General features: G+C 70.9%; 1 protein-coding gene across 3 annotated transcripts; it reads left to right on the forward strand.

The window, feature by feature from the left end:
• Positions 1-258: 258 nt before the first annotated feature.
• Positions 259-25,382, forward strand: LOC142053836 (microtubule-actin cross-linking factor 1, isoforms 6/7-like). Of its 3 annotated transcripts, none has more exons than XM_075086014.1 (39): positions 259-335; positions 788-917; positions 7,500-7,670; positions 7,850-8,016; positions 8,220-8,379; positions 8,599-8,692; positions 9,152-9,384; positions 9,642-9,761; positions 9,959-10,066; positions 10,194-10,412; positions 10,712-10,915; positions 10,998-11,229; positions 11,363-11,589; positions 11,769-11,891; positions 12,636-12,737; positions 13,081-13,182; positions 13,586-13,741; positions 14,220-14,375; positions 15,202-15,399; positions 15,497-15,625; positions 15,891-16,061; positions 16,167-16,322; positions 16,638-16,844; positions 17,078-17,197; positions 17,504-17,673; positions 17,957-18,116; positions 18,434-18,631; positions 19,293-19,418; positions 19,775-19,918; positions 20,976-21,164; positions 21,546-21,660; positions 21,750-21,916; positions 22,365-22,527; positions 22,751-22,905; positions 22,984-23,058; positions 23,466-23,583; positions 23,852-24,039; positions 24,120-24,240; positions 24,460-25,382. In XM_075086014.1, the coding sequence occupies exons 1-39, from the start codon at positions 328-330 to the stop codon at positions 24,504-24,506; spliced, it is 5,829 nt and encodes a 1,942-aa protein (XP_074942115.1). In that variant the 5' UTR covers positions 259-327; the 3' UTR covers positions 24,507-25,382. The 3 variants fall into 3 exon arrangements, with proteins under 3 accessions (XP_074942115.1, XP_074942114.1, XP_074942113.1); XM_075086013.1 differs by lacking the exon at positions 259-335 and adding an exon at positions 6,290-6,867 and having other exon boundaries at positions 811-917; XM_075086012.1 differs by lacking the exons at positions 259-335; positions 788-917 and adding exons at positions 3,903-4,350; positions 6,290-6,867.
• The last annotated feature ends 768 nt before the right edge of the window (positions 25,383-26,150 follow it).

Consider the following 26,150-nt stretch of genomic DNA (forward strand, 5'->3'; position numbering starts at 1 on the left):
GAGATGAGCAGAGCCAAACCTGCAGGTACCAGCAACGGCTGGCGGGCCAGGGCTGCGAGGCTGGAGCAGAGGACAGAGGTCGGGGGTCCCAGCCAGGGGTGCTCAGCCCCGGCTGGTGAGGATGGGCTGACGGCTGCCTCTCCGTGGGGAGGGACACAGCGACACCCCCAGACGCCTGTGCCGGTGTGCTGGGGGGGCTCGTCCTCCTGCCCCTCCACCAGGTCCCGACACCCCGTCCGCCTGCTCTCCTTGCAGAAGCGCTGTGCTGCAGATGATGCCGGTCTCTCCGGAAGGAGCGTGGAGGGGTCGTCACCAGACGGGGAGGAGATGGAGAGGTACAGCTGCTGCTGGGCACAGCGCGACAAGCCGGGGTGCCTTGGGTGGTGGGTCAGGGCTGGGGTCTGCATGAGCATGCATGAGGTGTGGGCATCTGCACTGCGATGGTGGGAGCCGGGGTGAATCCTGCACCTCCCCGGGGGTCTGGGTCAGCTGCTGGGATGGGCAGGGTGCGGGTCAGCAGGGAACATCCCCCCCGGTGCAAGAAGGGCTGGGACCACCAGCACCGGGTGTGGGCACGGGGAGCTGGAGGCCATGGGGATGGTGCTGGGTTTATCTCACCGATGGCACGGACTCGGGGAGAGGTGCTGGCAGCGCCAGGCACCATTTCATCCCTCTCCCACTCAAGAGCAGTGAGGGGTCCCGGGCAGAGACGCCCCTTGGCAGAGGTCCGGGCAGGGGGGGCGGCGGTGCAGCCTCACAGCCCGGCTTGTCGCCGGTCTCTCCCCAGAGCGTGGCAGCGGGGCGAGCGGACGGAGCGGCGGCTGGAAGTGCACGAGCAGCTGCTGGCCCTGCGGCACTGGCTGGATACTGTGGAGAAGAGGCTGCCCGCCCTGCCGGAGCCCGATCCTACCCTGCAGGTAACGGGCTCGCCCCGGGCGCGCGGTGGCCGGCAGAACCGCTCAGAGCCAGGCAGGACCCAGCCACGTCTCCACCAAGGCTGGTGAGGTCTTGGTCCCCGAAAGGGACAACGGTGCCTGGCCATGGCCAGCTGGGAGGCCCTTGGGCACGGCCCCACCAACCTGCCGGTGACACCCGTGGGCCAGGCAGGGCCCTGTGGCCCTGGTTCTTGCTCCCAGTCCGTGGCCCAGGCGTGCTGCCCTTCCCCGCTGACACCACCCATCAGCTGCCCTGGGCTTGGAGCCCGCTGTACCCGTGGCCCTGCGCTACTCGTGGCATCACCGCCTCGTGGTGTCACTGACTCGTGGTGTCACCGCCTCATGGCATCACCACTTCGGAGCCCTGCAGCAGCAGGGCCACCTCCTGCGCCGGGCTCAGCCAGGTCCCACGGCCCTGCTGCCTGGGCCGCGTGTGCATCCATGCACATGGTGTGCAGCTGTGCACGAGGAGTGTGCAGCTGTGTCCCCCTGCCCAGGTGAGAGGTGTGCAGCCATGTGAGGGGTGTACGACCATGCACAGGGTGTGTAGCCACGCATGGGGAGTGTGCAGCCGTGTCCCCTTGCCCATGCAAGGGGTGTGCAGCTGTGTCCCCCTGCCCAGGTGAGGGGTGTGCAGCCACGTGAGGGGTGTACGACCATGCACAGGGTGTGCAGCCATGCATGGGGAGTGTGCAGCTGTGTCCCCTTGCCCATGCAAGGGGTGTGCAGCCACATGAGGTGTATACGACCATGCACAGGGTGTGCAGCCACGCATGGGTAGTGTGCAGCCGTGTCTCCCTGCCCAGGCGAGGGGTATGCAACTATGCACAGGGTGTGCAGCCGTGCAAGGGGTGTGCAGCCATGCATGGGAGTATGCAGCTGGGTCCCCCTGCCCAGGCAAGGGGTGTACAGCCATGCATAGGAGCTGTGCATCTGTGCACGAGGAGTGTGCAGCCGTCTCCCCCTGCCCAGGCGAGGGGTGTGCAGCCATGCGAGTGAGGGGCATCCCCCTGCCCGGGCACGCGCAGTGGTGTCTCCGCTGCCCAGACCTCATGTGCCCCTCTGCTCGCTGCCCGGGGCCAGGAGAGCGCTAGCGCATCCCCAGCCGCCGGTCGGCGCAGGCCACCAGCTCCCGCCACCCGCCTGCGCGGAGCAGCGGCGGGAGCACCCGCCGGTGGGGGCTGCCCTGCTGGCCCCTCCTCGCCGCCCCGCGAGCAGTCCCTCGCCGGCTCCCTTTGTTCCAGGCCTGGCCAGCACACGGGCTCCCTCAGCACACATGGCAGCACAAACTGAAAGGGCCATTCATCCTGGCCCCGGCGCAGACAAAGCCGAGGCCGAGGGGAAACCCACCCGGCTCCTGGGATCTGAGGCTGCGGATTCCAGCCGACCGCTCTTGCCCAGTGCCCCGCGCTGGGCTGCCTCTGCCCGGGGCGCCCGCGCCACCCCCAGCCGGTACCTGGGGCGGCGGAGCGTGCCAGGCGAGCTCCCGGCAGGCGTGCGGCGCGGGAGGCAGCGACTCGCTCCGCCGAAGGAGCCGGATAGTTGCCCCCTGCCCATCCCCTGGGTCCTGGCCGGGTGATGTGGGGTGCTCAGGGTGCCTCGCCAGCGTGGTGGCTGAGCCCGGGGGTCCCACGGCTCGTGCGTGCTCCCCGTGGGGCAGTGGGGAGGAGGGTGGAAGCTGCGCGGCTGGAGGTGGTGGACTGAGCTATGGAGCGAGGGGCAGCGGGCGAGGGGAGCAGCCCCCCAGGCCAGCCCCCTCTTTGTGGTGCTCAGGGGAGCAGCGTCTCCCCTGGCACGGAGGCACCCAGGAGTGCCCAGGGGCTCCGCACCGTCAGCCAAGTCCGGGTCCTGCCTATTGTCCTGGGTCAGCTGGGGATGCCCAGAGTATCCAGGGTAGCCCGTGCCTCGGCAGGGCACCCACGCACGCATCCAGCGCTGGGTGCTGAGCTCCCTGCTGCAGGCACTGGAGCCGAGCAGGGAAGACGATGCGGTGCGGCGGGAGAGCCCGGGATATGCTAATTCCCTGCAGCGTCTCCGGCAGCCGAGCAGACAAAGCCCCCGGCCCCTCCGCCCGCTGCTTTCAGGAGAGCCCAAGGGAGCCCCATCCATCAGCGCAGCGTGACGTGCCTTGCGGCGGCCCCCCGCGCTCCCCGGGGCCCCGCGAGGGGCACCCGCCCCTTTGTGCGGGGCAGGACCCCCCACCCCGAGGGCCTCCCACCGGCTGGGGGGCCGCTGTGACAGAGCTGGGTCCAGGCAGGCCGAGGATGGGGCTCGTGCCACGTGCGCCACGGGCAGGAGCGGAGCCCCCACCCCGGCGCCTCTGGGAGCCCCTTGCCCCCCCAGCTCCTCCTGCCTCGAGGGCAGGGGCAGGAGGGGGTCCCTGAGCTCTGGGCCCGCAGGACCCCGGCTCTGCGGGTGAGGCGGGCGGTGGGCTTTGCGGTAGCATCCCTGCAGCCGGGCCCAGCTGCACCATCCCTGCCCAGCTCTGCCGAGGCCGTCTGCCCTGGCCCAGGACACCCCACGCCCCCAAAGCAGCCGAGGAGCGGGGCCGTGCCCCCTCTGTGACCATGGCAGACGCTGTGGCTCTGGCTGGCAGCGCCATGATCTGGGGGCTGGAGCCGGGGTGGGGGGTCAGTGCACCCCAGAGGGGCTGGCTGTGCTACCGTGGGGCTGTGCCGCCGTGGGGCTGTGCCGCCGTGGGGCGGTGCCGCCGTGGGGCCGTGCCGCTGTGGGGCTGCGCCGCCGTGGGGCTGCGCCGCCGTGGGGCCGCGGCTGCGGGCATGCAGGGGATGCCCGGGTGCGTGCCCGGGTGCGGGACAGGCTCAGGACGGCTCCCGGCTCCCGGGCCGTGCCGGTGCCGGTGCTGGCAGTGGCAGGTGCGGGGGGCGGTGGGGCGGGGCGGGGCGGGGCAGGGCGGGGGGGCCGGGCCGCTCCCCCGAGGGCGGTGCCGCGCGGGGCGGGCGGTGGGAACGGCGCTGCTCCCCTCCCCCTGCCCGGGATGGCTGCGAGTCCCGGGGGGTTTCCCCGGTAACGGCGCCGTTCGGCGCGCCAAGGGTTAACGCGGGCGGCCGTATTGTGCCGGCGGGGTCAGCCCAACCGCGCCGAGTCGGGCCGGGGCAGAGCCGAGTCCAGCCGAGCCCAGCCCAGCCGCGCCGGGGCGGTGCCGGTGCGGTGCCGGTGCCGGCCGGGGGGTCCCGCCCGCCCGGGGCCGCCCCGTCCCGCCGTGCCGGGGGCGCAGCGCACAAAGGCGGCGGCGGCGGGGCCGGGGCGGACGATGCCCGGGCGGCGGTAACGGGGGCCGAGCCCCGCAGAGACCCCGCCATGGCCCGGCGGCGCGGCGGGTAGCGGGGCGCGGCGGCGGAGCCCCCCGGCCCGGCCCGGCCCCGGCCCCATGGACGCCCGGCGCGGCCGAGGGGTGAGTGCGGCGGGTGCGGGGTGCTGCGGAGGGGCCGCGGCCGCGGGGGGAGCCGAGCCCGCGGGGTGCGTGGGGCCGGGCGGGTGCGGGGACTGCGGTCGTGTCCCCGGGGCCGGCTGCCGCTGGGGGTGACGCCGGCGATCCCCGGGAGCGGGCGGTGCTGCTGCGGGGTCTCCCCGCATCGCCCCTTGTCCGCCCGCCGGCCCCCCACCCGCACTGCCCCGTGGGAGCCCGGCCACGCAGGTGGAGTGGGGGGTGGCGGGGACGCCGGCAGTGCTGGGCGTGGGGCCGCGCGGTTGCGGGGGACAGCGTGTCGGGGTCCGTGATTGTGCACAGTGACCCCGTGCCTGCGGCAAGCATGCCCACGGCGTGTGCCCGTGGCCCCGCAGCGTGTGCCCATGGTGCGTGCCCACGGCGTGTGCCACGGGCGCCTGCGGGGACTCGGTGTGTGTGTGCGGCTCGGAGGTGCTCTGGCCACCGAGGAGCGTGCACCCCGGGGTACGCGGCTGCCGTGGATGCGCGTACGCGTGGAGCTGGCCGCCCCGCGTGCGCTCCCATTGCGTGCACACGCAGCTGGCACGGATGCGTTTGCGTGTCCTGCGCAGCCCCGCGGATGCAGGCGTGTGGGGGCGCGGGGCTGCAGCCTGTTGCTGGCGGTGCGGCCGCGGTGCTTGCGTGGCAGAGCAGGGTGGGTGCGCGTGAAGTGCAGCGTCTGCGTGTGCGGAGCGTGGTCCCGCTGCGCTGCGTGCGCACGTGTGGAGCGCGTGTGTGGCTGTGTGCGTCGTGCGGGCCCTTTGGCGGGTGCCCGCAGCACCGAGGCCTGCGCCGGGGGTGGGATGTGAGGGGCCGGTGCTGCGAGGGGGAGTGTGGGCGTGCAGAGCCCCAGCCTGCGGGGTGCGTGTCGGCGCACTGACCCATGCGGGTGGGTGCAGACGGGCATGTGCCTGTGCAAGCGCGTCTGTGTGCACATACGGGGGTGTGTGTGCATGCACACATGCACAGGGGAGCACGCCCAGGTCTGGGTGGGAGGGCTGGGTGCGGGGTCTGAGTGGTGGGGCTGGGCGCAGGCAGCGGTGGGCGCAGGCAGCAGTGGGTGCGGGAGCAGGCAGCGGTGGGTGCAGGCAGCGGTGCGTGTGGGTGTAGGCAGCAGTGCATGTGGGTGCCGACAGTGGTGGGCACAGGTGCAGGCAGCGGTGGGTGCGGGCGCAGGCAGCAGTGGGCGCAGGCAGCGGTGGGCGCAGGCAGCGCTGCAGCTGCGTTGGAGCTCTGGCCAGGGGCTGGTGTGGGAGGGTCTTGCTGGGTGGCGCGGGGGATTTATGGCTGCGGCAGGGCCGGCAGGGTGGGGAGCCTGCCTGCCTGCCGGCCTGCCTGCCTGGCGGGTGGGTGCTCCCAGCCGGACGGCCCCAGCCCTGCTCCCCCCAGCAGATCCCTGGCCGCCTTTGTCAGGCCCCGCAGACAGATGGCTCTTTTCTCCCGGCTCCGCTGGCCTCCGAGTTAATCTAATGGCACAAAGCGATGGCGGCCGGGAGCATCTGCCTGTCTGCTGGGTGCCCTGCGCTGCCTCCGGTACCCTTCATTTACATGTCTGTGATCCAGACGTGCCCACCGGTGCAGGGACGCGCGCCCCGCGCGCTGCCAGCCGAGGGGTGGCAATGCCACGGACCCCTCGGGGTCCCCTCCCTCTGCTTGGCCCCAGGTGATGGCCAGCGCTTCGTCCCTCCCTGTCCCCAGGGCCCTGGCTCTCACCAGCCCTTTGCTCGGCGGGGCTGGGGCCCCCCAAAGCCCACACGGGAATTTGGGTAGCACCAGCAGCCGCCCAGGGCAGAGGCACAGCTGGGAGCGGGGGCGGGAGAGGGTGGCCCGGGGCGCTGGATGGGGTCTGGGCGCCGGTTGGCCCGGTGGTGCCTCTGATAACGCGCGCCCTCCTGGCTTGTTTCAGGCCGGGATCTGAGGCGGGGGCCCGGCGCCCGTGCCCGTGCCATGGGGAACTCGGTGAGCCGGCCCAGCTGCCTGGGCGAGAAGAGCCGGCGATCGGAGGAGCTCCTCCGGGAGCCGCAGCTCCGGGACCTGGGGCTGGATGCAGGGCAGCCGCCCGGCAGGAGCATCACGGAGGCCTGGCCGGCGCCGCCGGAGAAGCTGCCAGCACTGGTGGAGAATGGCTGGAGCCGCTCCGGCAGCCCTGTGCTGAAGCGCAGCCAGTCGGAGGTGGCGGTGCAGAACGGGAGCACGGCCTGCGTCCCACTCAAGGGGCAGGGGCAGGTGGGGGGCGCAGCCTGGACCCCCCCCCGGGCCGGTGCCCCCCGGACTGCCTGGTCCTGGAAACCCGTCACCACACGGGAGGTGACGGAGGTGACGGAGGTGACGGAGACCATCGTAACAGAGATCGTGGAGGTGACTGAGTACCCGGCCGGCGAGAAGGGCGGGGAGCCGCTGGTCACCCGGACTGTCACGGTGCTGACGGAGCGTGCGGGAGAGCCGGCGGCTGGAGGCCGCTCTGGACACACGGATGCCGCAGAGGTGACTGCCGGGCAGGGGCCCTCGCTGCGGAGGGTGCTGTGCCAGCCCCACGCCGCGCGCTGGCCCTGGCAGGGCTGCTCTGCCGGCATGGTTGTCTCCGCAAGCGAGTCTTGGCCTTTGCCTGCGCTGGCCGGGGCTCGTGCGGGGCCGTGCGCTCCCACCAGCCTCCCGCGCCGCCGGGGTCTGTTCCCTGTGCGCTGGATGGTGTGTGTGGCCTCGGGTCCCCGGTGCGGGCAGAACCGGTGGGACCCATGGTGCCGGAGGATGGGGCCGACCCCCTCCCCTCTGCCACGGCTGGCGGGGACTCAACCCTGCCCTGCGGGTGCTGTGTGTCGGGGATCCGCACGGCACGGGGTGCGCCCAGGGGCACAGCCCCTGCTTTGGGGTCCTCTGCAGGCAGCGCCCGGTCCTTCGGCCCCAAGGAGGAGCATGGGTCCGTGGAGAGCCCACCCCACACAGCCCTGCCCGTGGGGCGAGCAGGGGATGCCAGGGAGGACCTGGGCACAGCTGGGTCCCCCCATCCCTAGCATCGCCTCCACACAGGGCATGGTGTGGAGGGGTGCACCCCAGCCCCATGGCTGCCCCACGGCCGTCCCCCACACGCCTGGTGGCTCATCCACCTCTCTCCCCAGGTGTCCCAGCGGGCTGTCCCCATCTTGGAGGAGGCGGCAGGTGCCGAGCGAGCCCAGGACACGCTGGAGAGCCTGCTGGCCTGGGTGGCCGACATGGAGGAGCTGGTGAGCAACCAGAAGCCACCCTCGGCGGAGGTGAAGGTGGCGAAGGCCCAGCTGGAGGAGCAGAAGGTCAGCAGATGCAGGCTGCCGCGTCCCGCCCACGCCGCTCTGCAGCCGGGGATTAGGGGGCTGGGGGACAGAGCAGCCGTCCCGGGGCTGCCGGCTCTGCCCGTGGCGCCATGAAGTGCCGAGGCGGTGTGGGAGGGAGGGGGGTCCCCGGCACAGCGCCGTGCCCCGCTGCCTTGCAGCTCCTGAAGCGGCTGCTGGAGGAGCGGAGGCCACGGGTGGAGCTCGTCCTGCAGGACAGACCTGTGCCCCCGGCACACGGCCCCGGCGCGGCAGCACCCGAGGGCAGCGGCAGCCTCTCCGGCCTTGCCGAGAAGTGGGGCAAGCTGATGCAGGAGGCTGAAGCCAGGTGGGTCAGGGCCTTGCCTCACCCCTCGCATTTGGGACTGGGGGGAGCACAGGGCAGGGGCACCCCAGATGTGGGAAGTGGCACCCAGCCCCGGTGGCGGGGGGGAGGAGGGTTCTCCAGCCAGGACCTCGGCCGTGCACCTGCGAGGCCGCTGGGGCCGGGGGCTGTCGCCCTCCCCGGCTCACCCAGCCTTCCCGGCGCAGGTACGGCTGCCTGGAGCGGATCCTGCCGGCAGCACAGGGCTTCCAGGAGGCCGTGGACTCCTTCCAGGAGTGGCTCAGTGCCACGGAGCGGCAGCTGGCCCAGCTCTGGCGCGCCAACGGCTGCGTCAACGGCGTGCAGGATGCCCACCGGCAAACCCAGGTCAGGGCTGGGATGGACGCAGGGCGGGCTTGGGCACCCGCTGTAGTATGGGGCGGCTGGGTGGGCTGGGCAAGCGGAGCACGGCGGGGTGGCGCGGGCACGAGCAGGGCCGTGGGGAGGGCTGGGGGTGGCGATGGGACGGGGGGACACCTGGGGGTGCAGCGGGGCGCTGGCGAGCATCACCCACGGCAGTTGCTGCCACGAGAGCCTCTCACCCAGGCCCTCTGCGAGGAGATCCGCAGCCGGCTGGGAGCGCTGGACGGCGCCCTGGAGAGCGGGCAGCGGGTCCTGGAGATGGTGACAGGCGAGTGGGGTTGCTGGGTGCGGCGGCCGCGGGGTCGGGACCACGGGGCATGGGAGGGGATGAGCACAGAGCGCTGCCCCGGGTTGTGCCAGCACTGAGGGCACCCCCGGGTGCTGGGTGTCCTTGGGGTGCTCAGCTCCCCACCGGCGGCTGCGGGAGCACAGCGTTGTGTGATGGGTCCCTTTGATGGGGAGGGGCCGGGGGAGAGCCTGGCCTGGGGGGTCAGGGGCACGGTGGGACAGGGTGCACCAGCTGTGGGGGGTGACCGGGGAGCTGGATTTCACCTCCGGCAGAGACAAGGGGCCAGAGCTGGGTCTAGGAGAAGCAGGAGAAGGGCAGGCACGGGAAGATGGGGACAGAGCGACCGTCACGAGGGAGGGAAGGCATCGACGCGGCATGTCCCCAGCCCCGGGGACACCGGCTGCAGCAGCACTGACGCCGGCCGCGGTGCTGCCGCAGGGGAGGAAGCCCAGCTGGCGCAGGAGAAGATGGAGTCCCTGAGGATGCGCTATCTCATTGTGGGCCAGAGCAGCGCCGACACCATGCACCGCCTGGGGCAGACCCTGGAGGCCTCGTCCCGCCTGGGCACTGCCCAGGAGGACCTGGCACTTTGGCTGGGCCGCATGGAGAAGGAGCTGGCCTCCTGGGACAGCCAGCATGGTGGGCAGGAGCCCCCGGTCAGCACGAGCGACAGGGAGAAGGTGCGGGACGCGGGACCCGGGACCGTCCCCCTCTGTCCCCTTCACCGCTCCCCAGCCCTACGGCATTGCTGCCTGCAGCGGGAGATGGGGGTAGCCGGGTCGGGAGGGATGCGGTCGGGAGGTATGTGCCAGGTTGCGGCAGAGGGTCCCGCGCTAAGCAGCAGCAGCAGACACGCCGGGGTCTGTGTCCTGGCGAGGCTGCCCGGCATGCCTGTCCTCCCTGCCGGCACAGCTGACGGCTCTCCTCTCCGCTGCAGTTCGAGCAGATCCTGGACTCCCAGCTCGCCCACTTGGCTGGGCTCGGCGAGCGGCTGGAGGAGATCAGCCGGGTGCAGCTGGATGCCCAGGCCCTCCGCTCACAGCTCTCCGACCAGAAGGTGGGTCTGCAGGGCGGCTCTGGGCTGGGGTGCACCCCACCAGTACCTGCACCCCTTTGGGAGTGCCCAGAAGTCCCTAGGGATGCTGGCTCTGCGTCCCCTCCCTGCTGGGCTCCTGCACTGACCACCCAGTCACGTGTGCGTGGACCTGCCGACGTCTCTGCAGGACCTGGCACCCACACGCCTCTGTCTTCCAGCTGCTCTCCGCTGAGATTCTGCACCACCGGGGACTGGTGGAGCGTCTGCTGGGCATCGCGGACCTGCTGCTCTGCTCCTGCCCCGAGCCCCTGCGGCAGCACCTCCAGGTGAGCGCCAGTGGGTGCTGGGTGGGATGCTGCCGCAGCAGGGCCCGCTTGCCCCAGGGGATGGCCGTGCCCTGGGTGCCCTCCGCCGCGGCAGCAGGGCACCCTGGTGAGCTGCCCGTCTCCGCAGCCCTCGGTGCAGGCGCTGCAGGAGCGCACGGAGCAGCTCTTCCTGCGCAGCGGAGCCTGTGCCGTGCAGCTGGAGCACGCCCAGTCCCTGCTCGCCCAGTTCTCCGAGGCTCACGAGGAGCTCTTGCCCTGGCTGGAGGAGACGCAGGTCGTCGGGGTGCAGATTTCCCCCAACGCCATCAGCTACGAGGCCTTCAAGGAACAGCAGGCGCTGCTGCAGGTGAGGGCAGGGTGGCCCGAGCCGGGCCATGGGGAAGGAGAACGCGAAGGGGGGGTGTGCTCTGCTGCCCTGCGGGGTCGGGAGCAGAGAGGCGGTGGTGTGGCATGTGGTCTGTGATGGGCCGGAGCAGGCACCACTGTGGGGACTGCACCCACCGCGCATGAGCACTGCCCACCGGGAGCAGAGCCGGGGTGTGGGTGTCAGGTCAGCCCGGTGGCAGCACCAGGGTGCACCGGGGCATGTCCCCGGGTGCCCTGTCCTGCTCCTTTATGCGCCCACGGCTGTTCCTCTGCCTTCAGTGCCTGCGGGAGGCCATCGCGGAGCACCGGCCCCTCATGGGGAAGCTGCAGCGCGTCTCGGCGCAGCTGGTGGAGCTGAGCCCGGAGCAGGGCGCCCCGTTCCAGCGGCGCTGGCAGGAGGCCGAGGAGCAGTACTGCCGCATCCGCGAGCGTGTGCGCCAGGCGGCTGCCCTGCTGGAGGACGCCCTGCCGCGTTACAGCCAGGTATGGGGCCAGCACCAGGGCACCAGTGGCCCCCGGAGCTTCCCCGCAAGTGACCGGGCTGGTCCCCTCGCACCTCCCGCAGCTGACTGAGCGCATGGACCTGCTGCTGGAGTGCCTGGAGCGGCTGCAGAGCCGCCTGCAGAGCCAGCCCTCCGTCCGCGGCGACGCGGCCCACCTTCGGGAGCAGATCCGCGAGAACAGCCTGGCCCTGGGCGAGCTGGAGAAGCTGGGGGTGGCCCTGGAGACCGTGCAGGCACAGGGCAGCGAGCTGCTGGCCAGCATGCAGGCAGCAAACTCCGACGCTGCTGCCGGAGGTACCGGCACGGAGGGGCAGAGGCGGCCCTGCGGGCGGGTGCACATGCATGGCAGCGCGGCCCCACGCGCGGGGCGTCCCGGCGAGGCCGTGTCCCTGTTCAGGCCGAGCCCCGTCCCTCTCGTGCCCCGCAGGGATCCAGGAGCGGACGGCGCAGCTGCTCTCCCAGTGGGGCTGCCTGCGGGGCCGCTGCGAGGAGCAGGAGCGCTGGCTGCGGGAGCTGCTGGCGCTGGCTGACCGCTTCTGGCACGGCCTCTCCGAGCTGGCCCTGACGCTGAGCGACACCCAGCAGCTGGTGCTGGGGCTGGAGGAGGCCGGCGGCGAGCCCGAGGCCATCCGCACGCGGCTCCGCACCATGCAGGTATGGGGTTGGGAGGGGGCCTGGCAGGCAGCTCTGTGGCACGGGGAGCCCCATGGGACACAGGGAGCCCCACAGCATGGGAACCCCCACAGCACAGGCAGCCCCATGGCACGGGCAGCCCCATGGCATGGGCAGCCCCATGGGGCACGGGCAGGACCGAGCCCCCTCCTGGCCTGCAGGCGCTGCGGGAGGAGATCGACTCGCTGCAGGGTGAGCTGGACACGCTGGGCAGCCTGGGCGTGGAGCTGATGTCTTCCTGCGGGGACCCTGACAAGCCTGACGTCACCAAGAGCCTGGATGATGTGAGTGACAGTGGGTGTGGGTCCAGCAAGGGATGGGGTCCCAGGGGCGTGGGGATGGCGCTCATGGGAGAGGGATGTCCCCGGAGCTGAGCCGCAGCCGGACCCCGGAGAAGGGGCAGGCATCCTCCCCAGAGCCAGTGTCCCTGGGTGTCCCGGGCTGGGCTGGTGTCCCTGCACAAGGAACCATGTGTCTGCCAAGCCTCACACCCTGCACCAGTGCCCACCACCCCTTGCATCCCACGGCAGTGCTGGCTGGCTCTTTCACCCTGTGCTGGTGCCCACTGACCACCCTGCAGTGCCACTGACCTTCGCACCCCAACGCCCATGTGGTGCCACCCATCCCCCTGCCCACCCCCCTGCGTGGTGCCGCTGACCCCCATGCTCAGACGCCCACGTGGTGCTGCTGACCCCCATGCGGTGCCGCTAACCCCCATGCCCGGACCCCCCACATGGTGCCACTGACCCACACGCCCGGTCCCCCATGCCGTGCCGCTGACCCCCCACGCCTGGACCCCCATGCGGTGCTGCTGACCCTCCACGCCCGGACCCCCACGTGCTACTGATCCCCCCACACCCAGACCCCCATGCGGTGCCGCTGAACCCCCCATGCCCAGACCCCCCAAATGGTGTCACTGACCCCCAAGCGGTGCTGCTGACTCCCCACACCCGGACCCCTGCGTGGTGCCGCTGACCCCCACGCCCGGACCCCCGCGCGGTGCCGCTGACCCTCGCGCCCTGCCGCAGCTCTACTCCTCCTGGCACAGCCTGAACAAGGTGTGGACGGAGCGGTACGCCCGCCTCGAGGAGCAGCTCCAGGCCTCCGTCAGCTACCAGGAGACCATGCAGGTGGGGTGCTGGGGCCAGCTCAGGCAAACACGTGCACAGGGGCCTGCCCCCCACCCACATCACCCTCCCATCCCCGCTCAGGGGTGTGAGGGTCTGGGGGACCACTGCGGTGGTCCCTGGGCATGGCTAAAGGCGGGTTCTGGCAGTGGGGCTGGAAGCGGGGCCAGCCCCCAGCCCCGCTGCTGGCCATGGGGCTGCAGAGCACGGGGGTGAGGGTGCCCGTGCCCCCAGGGACACAGCTGCCCTGGCGTGTCAGATGTGCAGGGATATGGATGGGGACAGGGTGGGGGGCCTGGCCCCCCCCCCCCGCCCTCCCCAACCCCATGGTCCCTCTCTGTCCCAGCGGCTGCTGGAGTGGCTGGACGTGGCCGAGCTGCGCATCGCGGAGGAGTTCCTCGTCGGCGGGGACCTGGACATGGTGCAGCAGCAGCTGGCGGAGCTGAAGGTGGGCTGTGCCACAGGATGGGGCCCCAAGCGCGGGGGTCGGGCAGGGGGGCAGTGAGGGGGTACGTGGGGTGCTCAGGGCAGGAGTGGGATGAAAGCGTGGCACGTTGGACAGTGCTGGTGCCCCCACGGCACCTGCTTGTGGTGGGCGCTGGGTGGCCGAGTCCTGCCCGGGGTGCCAAATCGTGCCCCTCCGAGGTGCCCTGAGCGGGCAGGGCTCCCCGCTCTCCTGAGGAGGAGCTCTGGGCCCAGGTTCTCGTGCCGTGCTGTGCCATGCCATGCCATGCCAAACCAGCCACGGCTCCGCTGCGCCACGCCATGCCATGCTGTGCCATGTCTGGTGGCACGGCAGACCCCCATCTCCACGTGGGGCTGGGGGGTCACCCGCTCACCGCTGCCCGCAGGAGTTCAAGAGGGAGCTCTACCAGTGCAAGGTGGACGTGGAGAGCCTGCGGCACCAGGCCAGCCTGGGGGGCACGGGGCAGGGGGACCCCCCGTCCCTGCTCAGTGACTTCCGCCAGCGCTGGGACCACCTGGAGGAGGAGATTGTCAGCCGCCAGGTGGGGAGGGGGCCCAGCCGGTGCAGGGGCAGTGCTGGGCACAGGGCAGGGCTGGGTGGGTGCTGCTGTCCTGGGTATGGGCGCGCGGGGGCTTTGGGAGGTGGTGATGGCACTCGAGCTGCCACCAGCATGAGGCAAGAGCCGTGGCAGGGTGGGAGCATGGGGGCTGTGTGGGTGCATGGGGTGCCATGTGGGGGCTGGGTGAGTGCCTGGGGTGTCCTGTGGGTGCATGGGGTGCTGGGTGGGTACTGTGTGGGTGCATGGGGTGCCATGTGGGTGTCATGTGGGTGCATGGGGTGCTGTGTGGGTGCAGGGGGTGCCGTGTGGGTGCTGGGTGGGTGTGTGGGGCCATGCAGGCACTTGGTGCACGGTACCCTGCGGCACCACAGGTGCATGGGGCCACGCGGGTGCGGGCACGTGGTCGGGGCTGCCATTGCTCCCACCAAACGGGTGCCTGATTCCGCCCTTGCTGCGGCAGCACCAGCTGGAGGCGGCTCTGCTGGGCCTGGGGCAGTTCCAGCACCAGCTGGAGGAGCTGCTGCAGTGGCTGTCCCGCACCGCCGAGCAGCTGCAGGGCCCGACGCTGCTGCGCCTCGACCTGCAGAGCTGCGAGATTGAGCTGGCCAAGCACAAGGTGAGGGCGGCAGCAGGACGGGGCTGCCTGCACGCCGCGTCCCGGGCTGCCCGACTGCTGCCCCGGCCATCGGCTGCCTGCTCTGACAGCCAGGCACCCTGGCGGGACTGGCCCTCGGAGGGGACATGGCACGGTCCCGCCGTGTCCCATTGCACAGGAGGTCCCAGGCATGGTCCTCCTGCTGTGGGGATGCCTCCTGGCCGCGGGGTGCTGCCTGGCCCCCGTCCCAGCGGTTCGGTCCCCTCCTTCTTGTGCTGCCATTGAGCCCCGGGGTGACAGCGGCCAGGTGGGGCAGGCTGGAGCTTGGGGTGGGTGGCGTGAGAACGCGTCCCCTCCCGCGGTGACAGCATGGAAGGAATGAGCTGTCTCCACGCCTGCTGGGAAGCAGCCGAAGCCGAGGCTGTGGCCAGCCCAGACCCGCTTCCCCTTGCCTGGGCACGCTCGTGCCATATCTGATGCAGGCGAGGCGCTGTGAGGTGCAGGACGGCCCCACAGATGGGGGTCCATGCACAGGAGGTGACCCCAGCCTCCTCTGTGCCCCATCCCAGCAACCCCCCTGCCACAAAGTGGCCAATTCGGTGCCTCGGACCTGCCCTGTGCCACACTGAGGACAAGAGCCAGGGCGCCAGCTCCAGGGCATCTCCAGGCTCCGTCCTGCCGTGGCACAGCTCTCCCTGGACCCCAGCCCCGTGGGGCTGCCGGCGCCACAGCATTGACTTGGGCAGCAGAGGTGGCCCGGGCACCCAGGGCAAGGGGTGTAGCTGGCTGGGGATGTGGGGTGCCCCCTGCCGGGGTGCTGGCTGTGACCGCGGCGTCCCGTCCCCAGGTGCTGAGGAACGATGTGATGTCTCATGCCCGCACGGTGCAGTCCGTCAACGAGGCCGCGCAGGGCTTGCTGCTCTCCAGCCTGGGGGAGAGCGTGGAGGGGCTCCAGCGCAGCCTGCAGCAGCTCAACCAGCGCTGGGACCTAGTGCAGAGCGAGACCGAGAGCCGCCAGCTGGAGCTGGAGAACAACCTCAGCCAGGTACGGGGGCCGGTGCGCCCGTGTGCTGAGGCTGCCCGCCGCGGCGCTGCCCGCTGGCAGGGGCAGCGCTGAGCCCCTGCGCGCCCCCCCCCCCCAGGTGCAGGACATCACGCTGGAGATCACGGAGCTGCTGCAGTGGCTTGAGCAGGTGGAGCTGCAGCTCTTCTTCTCCAAGCCGGCGTGGGGCCACCCAGATGCCACCAAAGAGAAGCTCACGGCGCACCTGGTGAGCACCGGGGCTGTGCCAGTCCTTGCTGCTGCAGGGCCGGCCCTCAGTGCCCCCTGGGGGGGTGTATGTGTGCCCCAAATCAGCCCCTCTCTGCATGGAGGTGCTGGGACCCTTCCCTGCTTTCTCCCCTCCCCAGCTGGGCAGAGCCCTCCTGCCCCCCTCCCCTGCCCCCTCCAGCTCCCCTGGGACAGAGCGGGAGTTCTCCCCATCGCCGTCCCCCCGCGGGGCAGTGACCCTGGGGCTCCCCGCGGCCTCTCGGCAGGAGCTCTGCAAGGAGATGGAGTCCAAGCAGGAGGCGTACAGCAGCGTGCGGGAGCGGCTGCAGCGACTGCTGGCCTCCTGCCGCGCCGGCCGGCCCTGCAGCACCGAGCACAGCCTCCGCATCCTGGAGCAGAAGTGGGAGAGTGTCCACGCTGAGGCCCAGGAGAGGAAGGTGTGCGGGGCGGGGGCGTGCTGCCCGCCCGGGGGTGCCGACCCTGCCCCGGCCGCAGGGGCTGCGGGTTCCCCTCCCCGTCAGCGCCTCCCCCGCTGCCCGCAGGAGCGCCTGGCCGAGGGGCTGACAGTCACCACCGAGTTTCACGGCACTGTGCAGGAGCTGCTGCGCTGGGTGGCTCAGGCGGAGGAGCTCCTCGGCTCCCCCACACCGCCCAGCTTCGTCCTGGACACCGTCACCACGCAGATCCAGGAGCACAAGGCAAGTGTGGGCTGAGCCAGCGTGGTGCCCTCCCGCCCGCTGCCCAGGTGTGCCCCTGCGCCAGCCGGCAGCACGCCCCGAAGCCGGGGCTCATTCCGTGGGGCTGGGGGGCTGCCCGGAGGGATCCCGTGCGGCAGTGGCGCTGGTGGTGGCACCAGCAGGGGAAATCTCCCCTGGGCTGCCAGCGGGGCGTCTCTCCCTGCAGCAGCAGACCGAGTTGGCTCGGCACCCGGTCCCCGGGCGGGCTGCACTTGGAGGCTCCGCTCCAGCCCCGGGGCCGTCCGCGTGCCCCCAGCTGCCTCCGCTCTCCTGCAGGCCCTGGTGAAGGAGGCAAACGCCCACGGGGAAAAGCTCAGCGGCCTGGAGGCTGTTGCGTCTCGCTTGAAGGACTTCAGCAGGAAGCAGGACGGTGCCGTCATCCAGAACCTGGTGCTGACGGCCAGGGAGCGGCTGGGCAAGGTGCTGCAGCGGATGTCGGAGCGAGGGGCGGCGCTGGAGGAGGCCCGCAAGCGCACCAAGCAGGTACTGGGATGCGGTGCCGGGGCACACGGGTCCTGCGAGGAGCTGCGCTGGTGCGCAGGACACGAGGCTCCGGCACCAGGACCGTGCCGTGCTGGCCCATGGCTTGCGCTGCGGCGGGGCACAGAATGCATTGTGCAGCTCCGTTGCGTGGGTGCTGCAGCTCATCGCCTGGGTCACCCCGGCCCCTGCTTTGTGGACAAGGTCCCCCCACGCACCCCTCCCCTCCATTTCAGTTCAGCGAGTCCCGGCGGCTGCTCCTGGACTGGATGGATGAGGTGGAGCAGAGTGTGGAGGTGCCGCAGGACACTGCCACGAGCCAGGAGGAGATCAAGTGCCAGCTGGCTGAGCACAAGGTGGGGGGCCTGCCCTGCTCCCCAGCCCTGCGGAGAGGGGGAGTCCCAGCAGGGGTGGCTGTCCAGCCATGAGCAGCGGGGAGCAGAGCTGGGGGGCTGTGGGTGGTAGGGGAGGGGGCTCCCCAGCTCCCAGCGGGACAGCAGTGCCCCAATGCACTCGATGCTGCAGCGGTCGGATGCTTTGCATCAGCACCCCAAGCTGCCCCATGGTGCTCAGGGAGGCAGGATTCTCCCCACAGCCCTCCTGCCCTGTGGTCAGAACCCACGTCCTGGGGGTCCGGGTGGGCTCACCCCCTCTGCCCACAGGCTTTCCAGAAGGTGCTGCGCTTGAAGCGGCCAGTGTACGAGGCCACGCTGCGGAGCGGGCGGGCGCTGCGCGAGAGAGCCCGGCTCCCTGAGGACCTGCAGCCGCTGGAGGAGCTGCTGGGGGAGCTGAAGGAGCGCTGGGATGCGCTGTGCAGCCGGGCTGTGGAGAGGTGAGGCCAGGATGGGGTGGGATGGGGTGGGATGCCTGTGCTCTGCTTGCTGTGTGGGTCCCTGGTGGGCGACATGGCATTGCCCTTCCTCCCTGGGCATCTCGCTCCTTGCTTCGGGACCCCCTGCCCCAGCTCCACTGGGCTCTGGTCCCTGGGGGTGCAGCCAGGATCTGCCCCCAGGCGCTTAGAGCCGGGGTCCCCGTGGGGCAGCCGCTCCCTGCACCGTGGGGCTGAGCCCCAGCACCTGGGCACTGCCAGGCATTGCCCGCGCCCTTCCTTGCAGGCAGCACAAGCTGGAGGAGAACCTGCTCTTCTCGGGCAAGTTCACGGACGCGCTGCAGGCGCTCATGGACTGGCTGTACCGGGCTGAGCCACAGCTCAGCGAGGATGTGCCTGTCGGAGGGGACCGGGACCTGGTCAGTGACCTCATGGACAAGCACAAGGTGGGTGTCCCCAGCCACGCGGGGAGGTCCCTGCCCTGCGTTGGCCCCTGGGGAGCCCTGGGTTCGGCACCAGCCCTGCCCACCCTCCATCCTGGGACAGGACAGGAGCCAGGCTCAGGATGGGGCTTTGCCCACCAGAGCAGCCCACGCTTTACCGGAGCCTGTGCTCCCGGTCCTTGGGGCAGTGCTGGGGCACTCAGCGTACCCCACTGCTGCCAGGGTGCTGGGACACGTGAGGGTTCTGCACAGTAACGGGGGCCAGGCAGGGTGCTGGGACCCCCGCCGGCGCTTCTCAGCCCCTCCTGCCCTCCCTCCAGGTCTTCCAGAAGGAGCTGGGCAAGCGAGCCAGCTGCATCAAGATGCTGAAGCGCTCAGTGCGGGACCTGACGCGTGGCAGCAGCAGCGTCGACTCCCAGTGGCTGCAGAAGCAGATGGAGGAGCTGAGCACCCGCTGGGACCTGGTCTGCAAGCTCTCCGTCTCCAAGCAGGCCCGGCTGGAGGCTGCGCTCCGGCAGGTGAGAGCCGGGCGAGCCACGGGGGCTGGCTGGGGGGCAGCGGCAAGCCCAGGGCCCGGGCGGAAAGGTGGGGGTCTGCAGCCGGTGCATCCTCGTGGGAAGGCTCTGCAGGCACGTGGGGCGCCCAGGGCTGTGTGTGGCTGTGATGTGGGGTGCTTTGTGGGGTGCCCGGGCTCTGTGTGTGGCCACGTGTTGCAGGGTGCTGCGTGGGGTGCCCCGGCGGTGGGTGGCCGTGCGGTGCAGGGCACTGTGTGGGGCTGTGGGGCTCTGTGTGGCCGTGTCGCAAGGTGCCGTGGCCGGGTGCCAGGCTGGGTGCTGTGGGCGCCTGTTGCAGGTGTGCCCGGGGCAGGATGGCTGCGTGTGTTGCAGGATGCTGTGTGGGGTGCTCTGCTCAATGGGGAGGAACTGATGGGGGTCAGTGGGAATCGTGTCCCAGGTCTCCAGGTGGGTGAGGAGCATCCTCCCTGTCCTGCTGTGGGGTTTGAGATGCGCTGGCAGCAGCTGTCCCTCGGGGCCCTGGAGCTGCAGCGGGTGCTTGTATGGCCCTGGGCAGGAAGGGCAGCTGCACGGCTCGGGGTCCGGCCGAGGGGCTGGTGGGGACAGGACCCAGGGCTGCGGCCATGGGGTGGGTGCTGAGTGGGTCCTCGGCTGTCCGTGGCAGGCAGAGGAGTTTCACACCCTGGTGCACTCCTTCCTGGGTCGCCTCTCTGAGTCAGAGAAGACTCTGAAGTACGGTGTCTTCCCCGAGGAGGAGCTGGCCGTGCAGGAGTGCCAGAACCAGCTGCAGGTGGGTGCCTGTCCCCACCAGCCCCCACCAGCCCCTGCCTCCAGGGCAGCTCCATCCTCGCCTCAGGACGTTGCCTTCTCAGGGTCAGCTGGCCCCACACCAAGATGTGGGATGTTGGGTCCCATCACACCAAGACGCGTGCTCGGGGCCCCAAGCACCCTGAGGCGTGGAGATTTGGGGTCCCAAGCACCCCATGCAAAGACGGCTGTGCTTAGCGGCCGTGCTCGCTCCATCCATCATCCTTCCCCCACCTGCACACCCAGCTGGGTGGAGGCTGGTCCTGGTGGTGCTGGGGTGCGGCAGTGGGGTGCAGGGGGCTGACACTTGGCGGTACCACGGTCCATGCACTCCCCCAGGAGCTGATGAAGTCCCTGCAGTGCCAGCAGCTGGAGCTGGAGTGCATCACCTCGTTGGGGGAGGAGATCCTCTCCACCTGCCACCCGGACTCCATCATCACCATCAAGTCCTGGGTCACAGTCGTCAAGAGCCGCTTCCAGGAGGTGAGCTGGGTGCCCCTTCTCCACCCCTCCCCAGGCACGGAGCATATCTGCACCCACGCCTGGGATGAGCACGGCCCACGCCTTCCCACTGCCAGTGCCTCTTTGGTGCAGCCCTTCTGACCGGCACATTGCGGGCAGCTGGGGATGCTCGGCCCTGTCCCCGGCCAATACAGATGGTCTTGGTCTTGCCAGTGACTGGGCAGCCAGGCTCAGCTCCTCCTGCACAGACCTGGCCCTCCGTGAGCCGCCAGGGTGCACTGCCTCGGCCAGCCCTGGCCATCCCCTTGCTCCCACCCCTGCTCCCCCACCCTGGGGCCACGCAGGGGGTCACCTGGGGCCCCTCTGGTCCCACCTGGATGGTGGGACTTATTCCATACACACATGAGATGAGAGGTGCCATGCAGCCCAGGCAGGGAGTCTCCAGGGAGCAGCGTCCCGGGGATCCCCATCCCAGACCCGGCTCCCACAGGAGCTTGGAAGTTCCGTGGCATTGTGGGTTTGCAGGCAAGAGCACTCCCGCTCCCGGCTCTTCCTGAACGGGTCTGACGGGTTTAGCCGATCCCTCACCCTTGTCTGTACAAAGCCCTTAGCAGAGATCCGATCTGGATCTGCTCCCCCACCCTCAGTGCTGCCAGGACTCAGCACAGCCCCGCTGCGAGGGCAGCCAGCACGTCTGCGGAGGTGCAGTCCTGGGTACCGGCACGTTGGGCCGCTGCCCGCAGGGATGGACCGAGGACTGGCGCTCAAAGCACCGGTGGCAGCACCCAGGAGCTGCAAAGCCCCCTTCAGCACCCAGCATGAACTTGGTCCTGCACCGTGGTCACGGGTGGGCCACGGAGCCCCCACATCCCTGCCCCATATTCATTAGGGCTGCTGGCCAAGGGTCTGCGTGCCTGCCCCCTGGCAGGGCTGGGCCATGGCTCCCCATGCAGAGACTCGTTCTCCCTGAAGCAATGCCCTGGTCGGGGCTGCAGACACTGGGGTTGGCAGTGGGACAGCCAGCCCTGTGCCCCCCACCGCCAGCCCCGTGGCCCGGCTCCCCTCACCGTGCCCGCAGGTGCTGAGCTGGGCCCAGCAGCAGGGCGAGCGGCTGCAGGCGCAGACGGCCAGCCTCGCAGCCGAGCGGGAGGAGATGGCCCAGCTCATCGACTGGATCACCGCCGCCGAGGAGGCGCTGAGCCTGCGGGACCAGGAGCCGCTGCCGGAGGAGGCTGAGCAGCTGGAGGAGCTCAATGCCCAGCACACGGTGAGGGACCCTGCGCCCAGCTCCCCCCCTCACCGGGGGCCATGCTGCCCCCCAACCCTGCCTGGCCCTGGGTGAGCGCTCGACCTGGCTGAGGACTTCTGCATGCTCCAGGCTGAGGCCGTGGGCGCAGTCCGTGCACGCAGTAGCGGCGCAGCAGCACCTTCACACATGCCAGCAGCTGCAGCCCAAGGCCACTGGATCTGCTGCATGCAATCCTGATGCAGGAGGGACCCGGGGGCGGGGGGGCCACAGGGCTGGTCTGCGGGTGGCCGCGCTCCGGCTTCAGCCCCCTGCCCCAGCTGTGCCGGCAGGGCGGCAGAGCATGCCTGGGGGACCTGCTGGTGCGGCGGGCAGGTGCTCAGTGCCGCCCCTCTGCGGCAGGTGTTCATGGAGGAGCTGAACCGCAAGCAGCCCGACGTGGAGAAGGTCACCAAGAGCTGCAAGCGGAAGCTGGCCACAGAGCTCGGCCCGCCGGTGGCCCGCCGGCTGGCCACACGTAAGGGCCCCCATTGCCCCCTGTGCTGCACTGCGCCGTGCCCCAGGACCCCCGGTGGTGCCCTCACTGCCTGTCTGCACTGGCTGCAGGGCGCCGCAGCACGGGGAAGGCGCAGGGCGCGCTGGCGGTGCCACTTGGGGGGCTGGAGCCCCAGACGCCCCTCATGGCCCAGCTCCTGCACCGTTGGCAGCAGCTCTGGCTTCTGGCCCTGGACCGGCAGTACCGGCTGGAGATGGCCATGCAGCGCCTGCGAGAGGTAGGGGCAGCCCCATTGGTGCACGACCCCGGATGGGTGCAGGCAGCTCGCCTCGCCTTCTGCCAGTGGGAGCCCCTGGCTCTGGGTCGGACGTGGATGGGGACAGCCCACGGGGTTGGTGGGATGGAGCAGGCAGAGCCCGGCAGCCTCCCCAGACCCCATCCCTGTAGCCAGGAGTCCCCGCGCATCCCTGTGGGCAGGCACGGGTGCACCCCCAACAGCCGAGAGCCGGCTGCTGGAGCCTGTGGCTCCCCTTGTGACCCAGAGCCAGGGGTCCTGGGCAGAGACCCCTTTGCCAGCCTCTGGGGGGCAGGGGGAGCAAGCTGGCTGCACGGCAGCCTGGCTGAGCCTGAGCACGGGGCAAAGTGTGGTCACCCAGCCTGGTGTGATGGGGGGCCTGGGGGGGCTTTCCTGCCAGGGCATTAATTCCTGTCTGTGCCTCTCCGAGCTGGAGGAGTTTGCTCACTTTGACTTCGGGGTCTGGAGAAAGCGTTACATGCAGTGGATCAGCCAAATGAAGTCCCGTGTCCTGGATGTTTTCCGAGGCATCGACAGGGACCAGGACGGGCGCATCAGCCAGCGGGAGTTCATCGAGAGTGTCCTCTCCTCCAGTGAGTGCCCCGGGGCTGGGCTGGGCTGGCTCCGGGGGCTGGCGCACCCCACAGGGCTTCCCCGGCCCCGAGACCCCGGGAAAGGGCAGTCTGGGGAGAGGTGGGGCAGTGCCAGCAGAGACGGGGAGGGACAGGGTCTGCCAGCCAGGAGCTCCCTTGAATCAGGGCCTTGGTGCAGAGGCACACAGGGCATGGCAGGCTGAGGGTCCCCTTCCCTCCCCAGAGTTCCCCACCAACGTCTTGGAGATGAACGCTGTGGCCAGCATCTTCGACATGAATGGTGACGGCTTCATCGACTACTACGAGTTTGTCAGCGCCCTGCACCCCAACCGGGACCCGCTGCGCCGGACCGCCGATGCCGACCAGATCCAGGACGAGGTACGGTGGGGGGGCTGTGGCGGCTGGGGCTGGGTGTGGGGCCCCGCTGTGGGTCTGAGCTGATCGTGCCATCCCCAGGTGAACAGGCAAGTGGCCCAGTGCAACTGCGCCAAGCGCTTCCAGGTGGAGCAGATCAGCGCCAACAGGTACCGGGTAAGTGCTGACCCACGCTGGCGCCGCCGCCTCCTGCCCTGCCGCCACAGCCAGCAGCCCCCGTGCCCCAGCCCGGGGTCCCGGGCTTGCTCTGACACCCGTGCACAGCCTGCACCTCGCAGAGGTCCCGCAGCGCCCCGTGCGCGTGGCTCCCTGCCACAGACACCTTGCAGCGGCAGGGAGAGGGTGCGTCCACGTCCCATGGGATCCCTGGCCCCAGACGCTGCGTGCTGCGGCGCGGCAGGGAGGGCAGTGCTGGTGGGGATGGAGGGGGTCACAGGGGACCTGATGGCCTGCTGATGGGCAGATCTAGGTGCTGGTGCCTGCTCTGGTACCCCCTCCCCAGCTCCCAGCCCTGCCGAACCCCCCCGGCCCCTGCCTTGCTCTGACACCGCTCTCCCGTGCAGTTCGGGGAGTCCCAGCAGCTGCGGATGGTGCGGATCCTGCGCAGCACCTTGATGGTGCGGGTCGGTGGGGGGTGGATCGCGCTGGACGAGTTCCTGGTGAAGAACGACCCCTGCAGAGGTGGGTATGGGTGTCCCACGCTGGGCGCTGGGCACGGGGCGCCCGTGGCTCTGCGGCCAGGAGGATCTGCAGTGGGCTGAGGCCAGAAGAGCCCTGGTGTTGGTGTGGTGGGCGTCCCGGTGCCTGGGTGCGATGCCTGCGGTGCCCTGTGGGTTGCTGGTGCCCATGTGGGACGCAGCCCACCGGGCTCCCCAGGGTCTTGCACTGCCAGGCCTGGGGCTGCAGGACCCCCAGCGCCAGCCCCACTCACCGCCTCTGTCATCCCCAGTGAAGGGAAGGACCAACCTGAAGATCAACGAGAAGTACCTGTCTGCAGATGCCTTCGGGGCCACTGCGGCCAAGTGTGCGGGGAACCAGTCGGCCCCCTCCTCCAAAGTGCTGTCCCCCAGCCGCTCCAACTCCAGCCTCAGCCTCTACAGCAGCGCCTCAGCCCCCAGCAGCCCCCTGGCCAGGAAGGTAAGGGCTGGGCAGCCCCCCAAGAAGCCCCAATGCCCCCAGTCCCACTGCCACAGGGGGCTGACCGTCTCCTTCCCCAGTCGGTGCTGCGGAGGACGCGCTCTGGAGACCGGTGCCCCCGCTCCCGTGGCTCCCTGCTGCCCGACGGAGCTGAGCTGCAGTTTGCCGCGGCCGAGGAGAGCCTGGCCGTGGCACCCCCAGGTGAGGGCTATGCCGCTGTGGGGGGTCCCCGGCCCGCCCCGGGCAGCCTGCTGCAGGCTGCACCCTGCCTGCCCTCTGGGGCAGGGGGCTGGGGGACGGGGGAGCCAGGGGAGTCAGGGTCAGTGGGGCGGTGTGGGGCAGGGCAGTAGGGCTGTCCCCCGGCCCTGAAAGCACTGGTGCAGGAGAGCACGCTGCTGCAGCCCCTCTTCGCTCTTGCAGAGCCGCCTGAAGGGTCCCCCCCGGAGCGCTGCAGCCCCTGCCGCTGAGCCCCCGCAGCCGCCCGCCCTGCGCCCAGCTCCCTCGGCCGGCCCCACTCAGGACTCTCCTCCCGGGCGGCTGCCCGCCCTGAGGCCGGAGGATGGCGAAGCCACGGCCACGCGCCCCGCGGGTCTCCGGCCCCGTGCCGCGGTCCCCCTGAGCGGGCGCCCGCCGGCAAGGGCTGAGCTGTCTGTCCGTCACTGGTCCCGCTGGGCCTGGCCCCAGCGTATATGCAAGCATCCCCTCCGCCACACACCAAACCGCCCCCGGGCTCTGGCTGGCACAGCCCCCTGCCCCTCCACTCCACCAGGCAGTGCACGGCGGGCCGAGCCCCGATGCCCCGCTCCGAGCGCCCGGGGCAGCTGCAGGCTGCCGGGAGCATCCCGCAGCCCTAGGGCCAGCCAGGGCCTCGGCAGCCCAGACGCCCCTGGGCTGGGCCCTACCCTTCTCCCCCAGGCTCCTGTGCCATTGGGGTGGCTGCCGGTGCCCCCAGGCATTTGGCAGTGCCGGCGGGGGTCCCCCCCCTCCTGCTGCCCATGCCCTGGTGGGAGGTGGCTGGGCTCAGTACCCGGGCACTGGGGCCCCTTGCCGGATGCAGAGCCCCATTTCTGGTGCTAACCCTCACCCCTTGGGCCTTCGGTGTGTGCGCACGCGGCCCCGGCTACAGCTGCCCCCCGCCCCGGCAGGGCTGGGGCTGCCACGGGCAGGGAATTCCTCATGCCCGTGCCCCCGTCCCGCCTGCAGCACCCGCGGGCGGCGGGACCCCTGCCCTGCTGACGCATGCTCACATCACCCCGCTAACTGGACAGCAGTAGAGCTGAATGTAACCCTGGCTGGGCACAGCCCTGCCAGCCACAATAAAGAGTAGACTTCTTTTTCTATGAGCACCTGGGGCTCGCTGCAGTCTGTCAGTCTGTCTGTCCGCTCACCCCGCTGTTGGGGCTGGGGGCTGCTGCGGCTGGGCGGCATGGAGGGATGTGGCATCGCCAGAGCTGGTGCACGCGGTGGCCGGGCACGGCTGGGTGTGCCTCCGGCTGGGTGCCACCGGCAGAGGTGCCCGGCGCCAGAGCTGTGGCTGGCAAGCCCGGGGCGTTGCAGCGGGTGCCAGCGGGCACCGTGCCATGTTACCTCCTTTCCGAGGAAAGCATTGCTGGGATTCCTGCGGTGCCCCAGCGCCTCTGCCCAGGGCTGGGAGCCAGCTCCTGCGGTGGGCAGCGCTGGGAGACTCTGTGTTCCCATCCCTGGCGCTGGCTGCCTTCTGCCACCCTGCAGCTGCGAGGGCACCAGGGGTATCCACACGGTCCCCGGCCAGCATGGTCCCCTGCAGCAGCGCGTCCATCTGCCTGCCCCATCCCACCTGGGGCAGCGGGGGGACAGCTGGGATGGGGCACCTGGAGGCACTGGCTGTGTCCCCGCTCCAGGAGGTGGGGACACCTTGCTCCCGGGCACTGCCCCCCCGCATCGCAGCAGCACGGCCCCTGCCTGGCACCCCCCCTCCTTGGGGCAGTCCAAGAGCCCGGCGTGCCAGGGCTGCTGTGGTCCCCCTCTGATCCCCCCTCCGGGATGGGGCTTTGCCTGGCTGCCTCCTCCCTTATCTCGGTCCTGCTGGCTGCCTGGCCACGCCTTCATGGATTTCAGTCCCATTTTCTGCA

The sequence above is a fragment of the Phalacrocorax aristotelis genome, chromosome 2 (genome assembly GCF_949628215.1).
Source record: "Phalacrocorax aristotelis chromosome 2, bGulAri2.1, whole genome shotgun sequence".
Taxonomy (NCBI): Eukaryota; Metazoa; Chordata; class Aves; order Suliformes; family Phalacrocoracidae; genus Phalacrocorax; species Phalacrocorax aristotelis.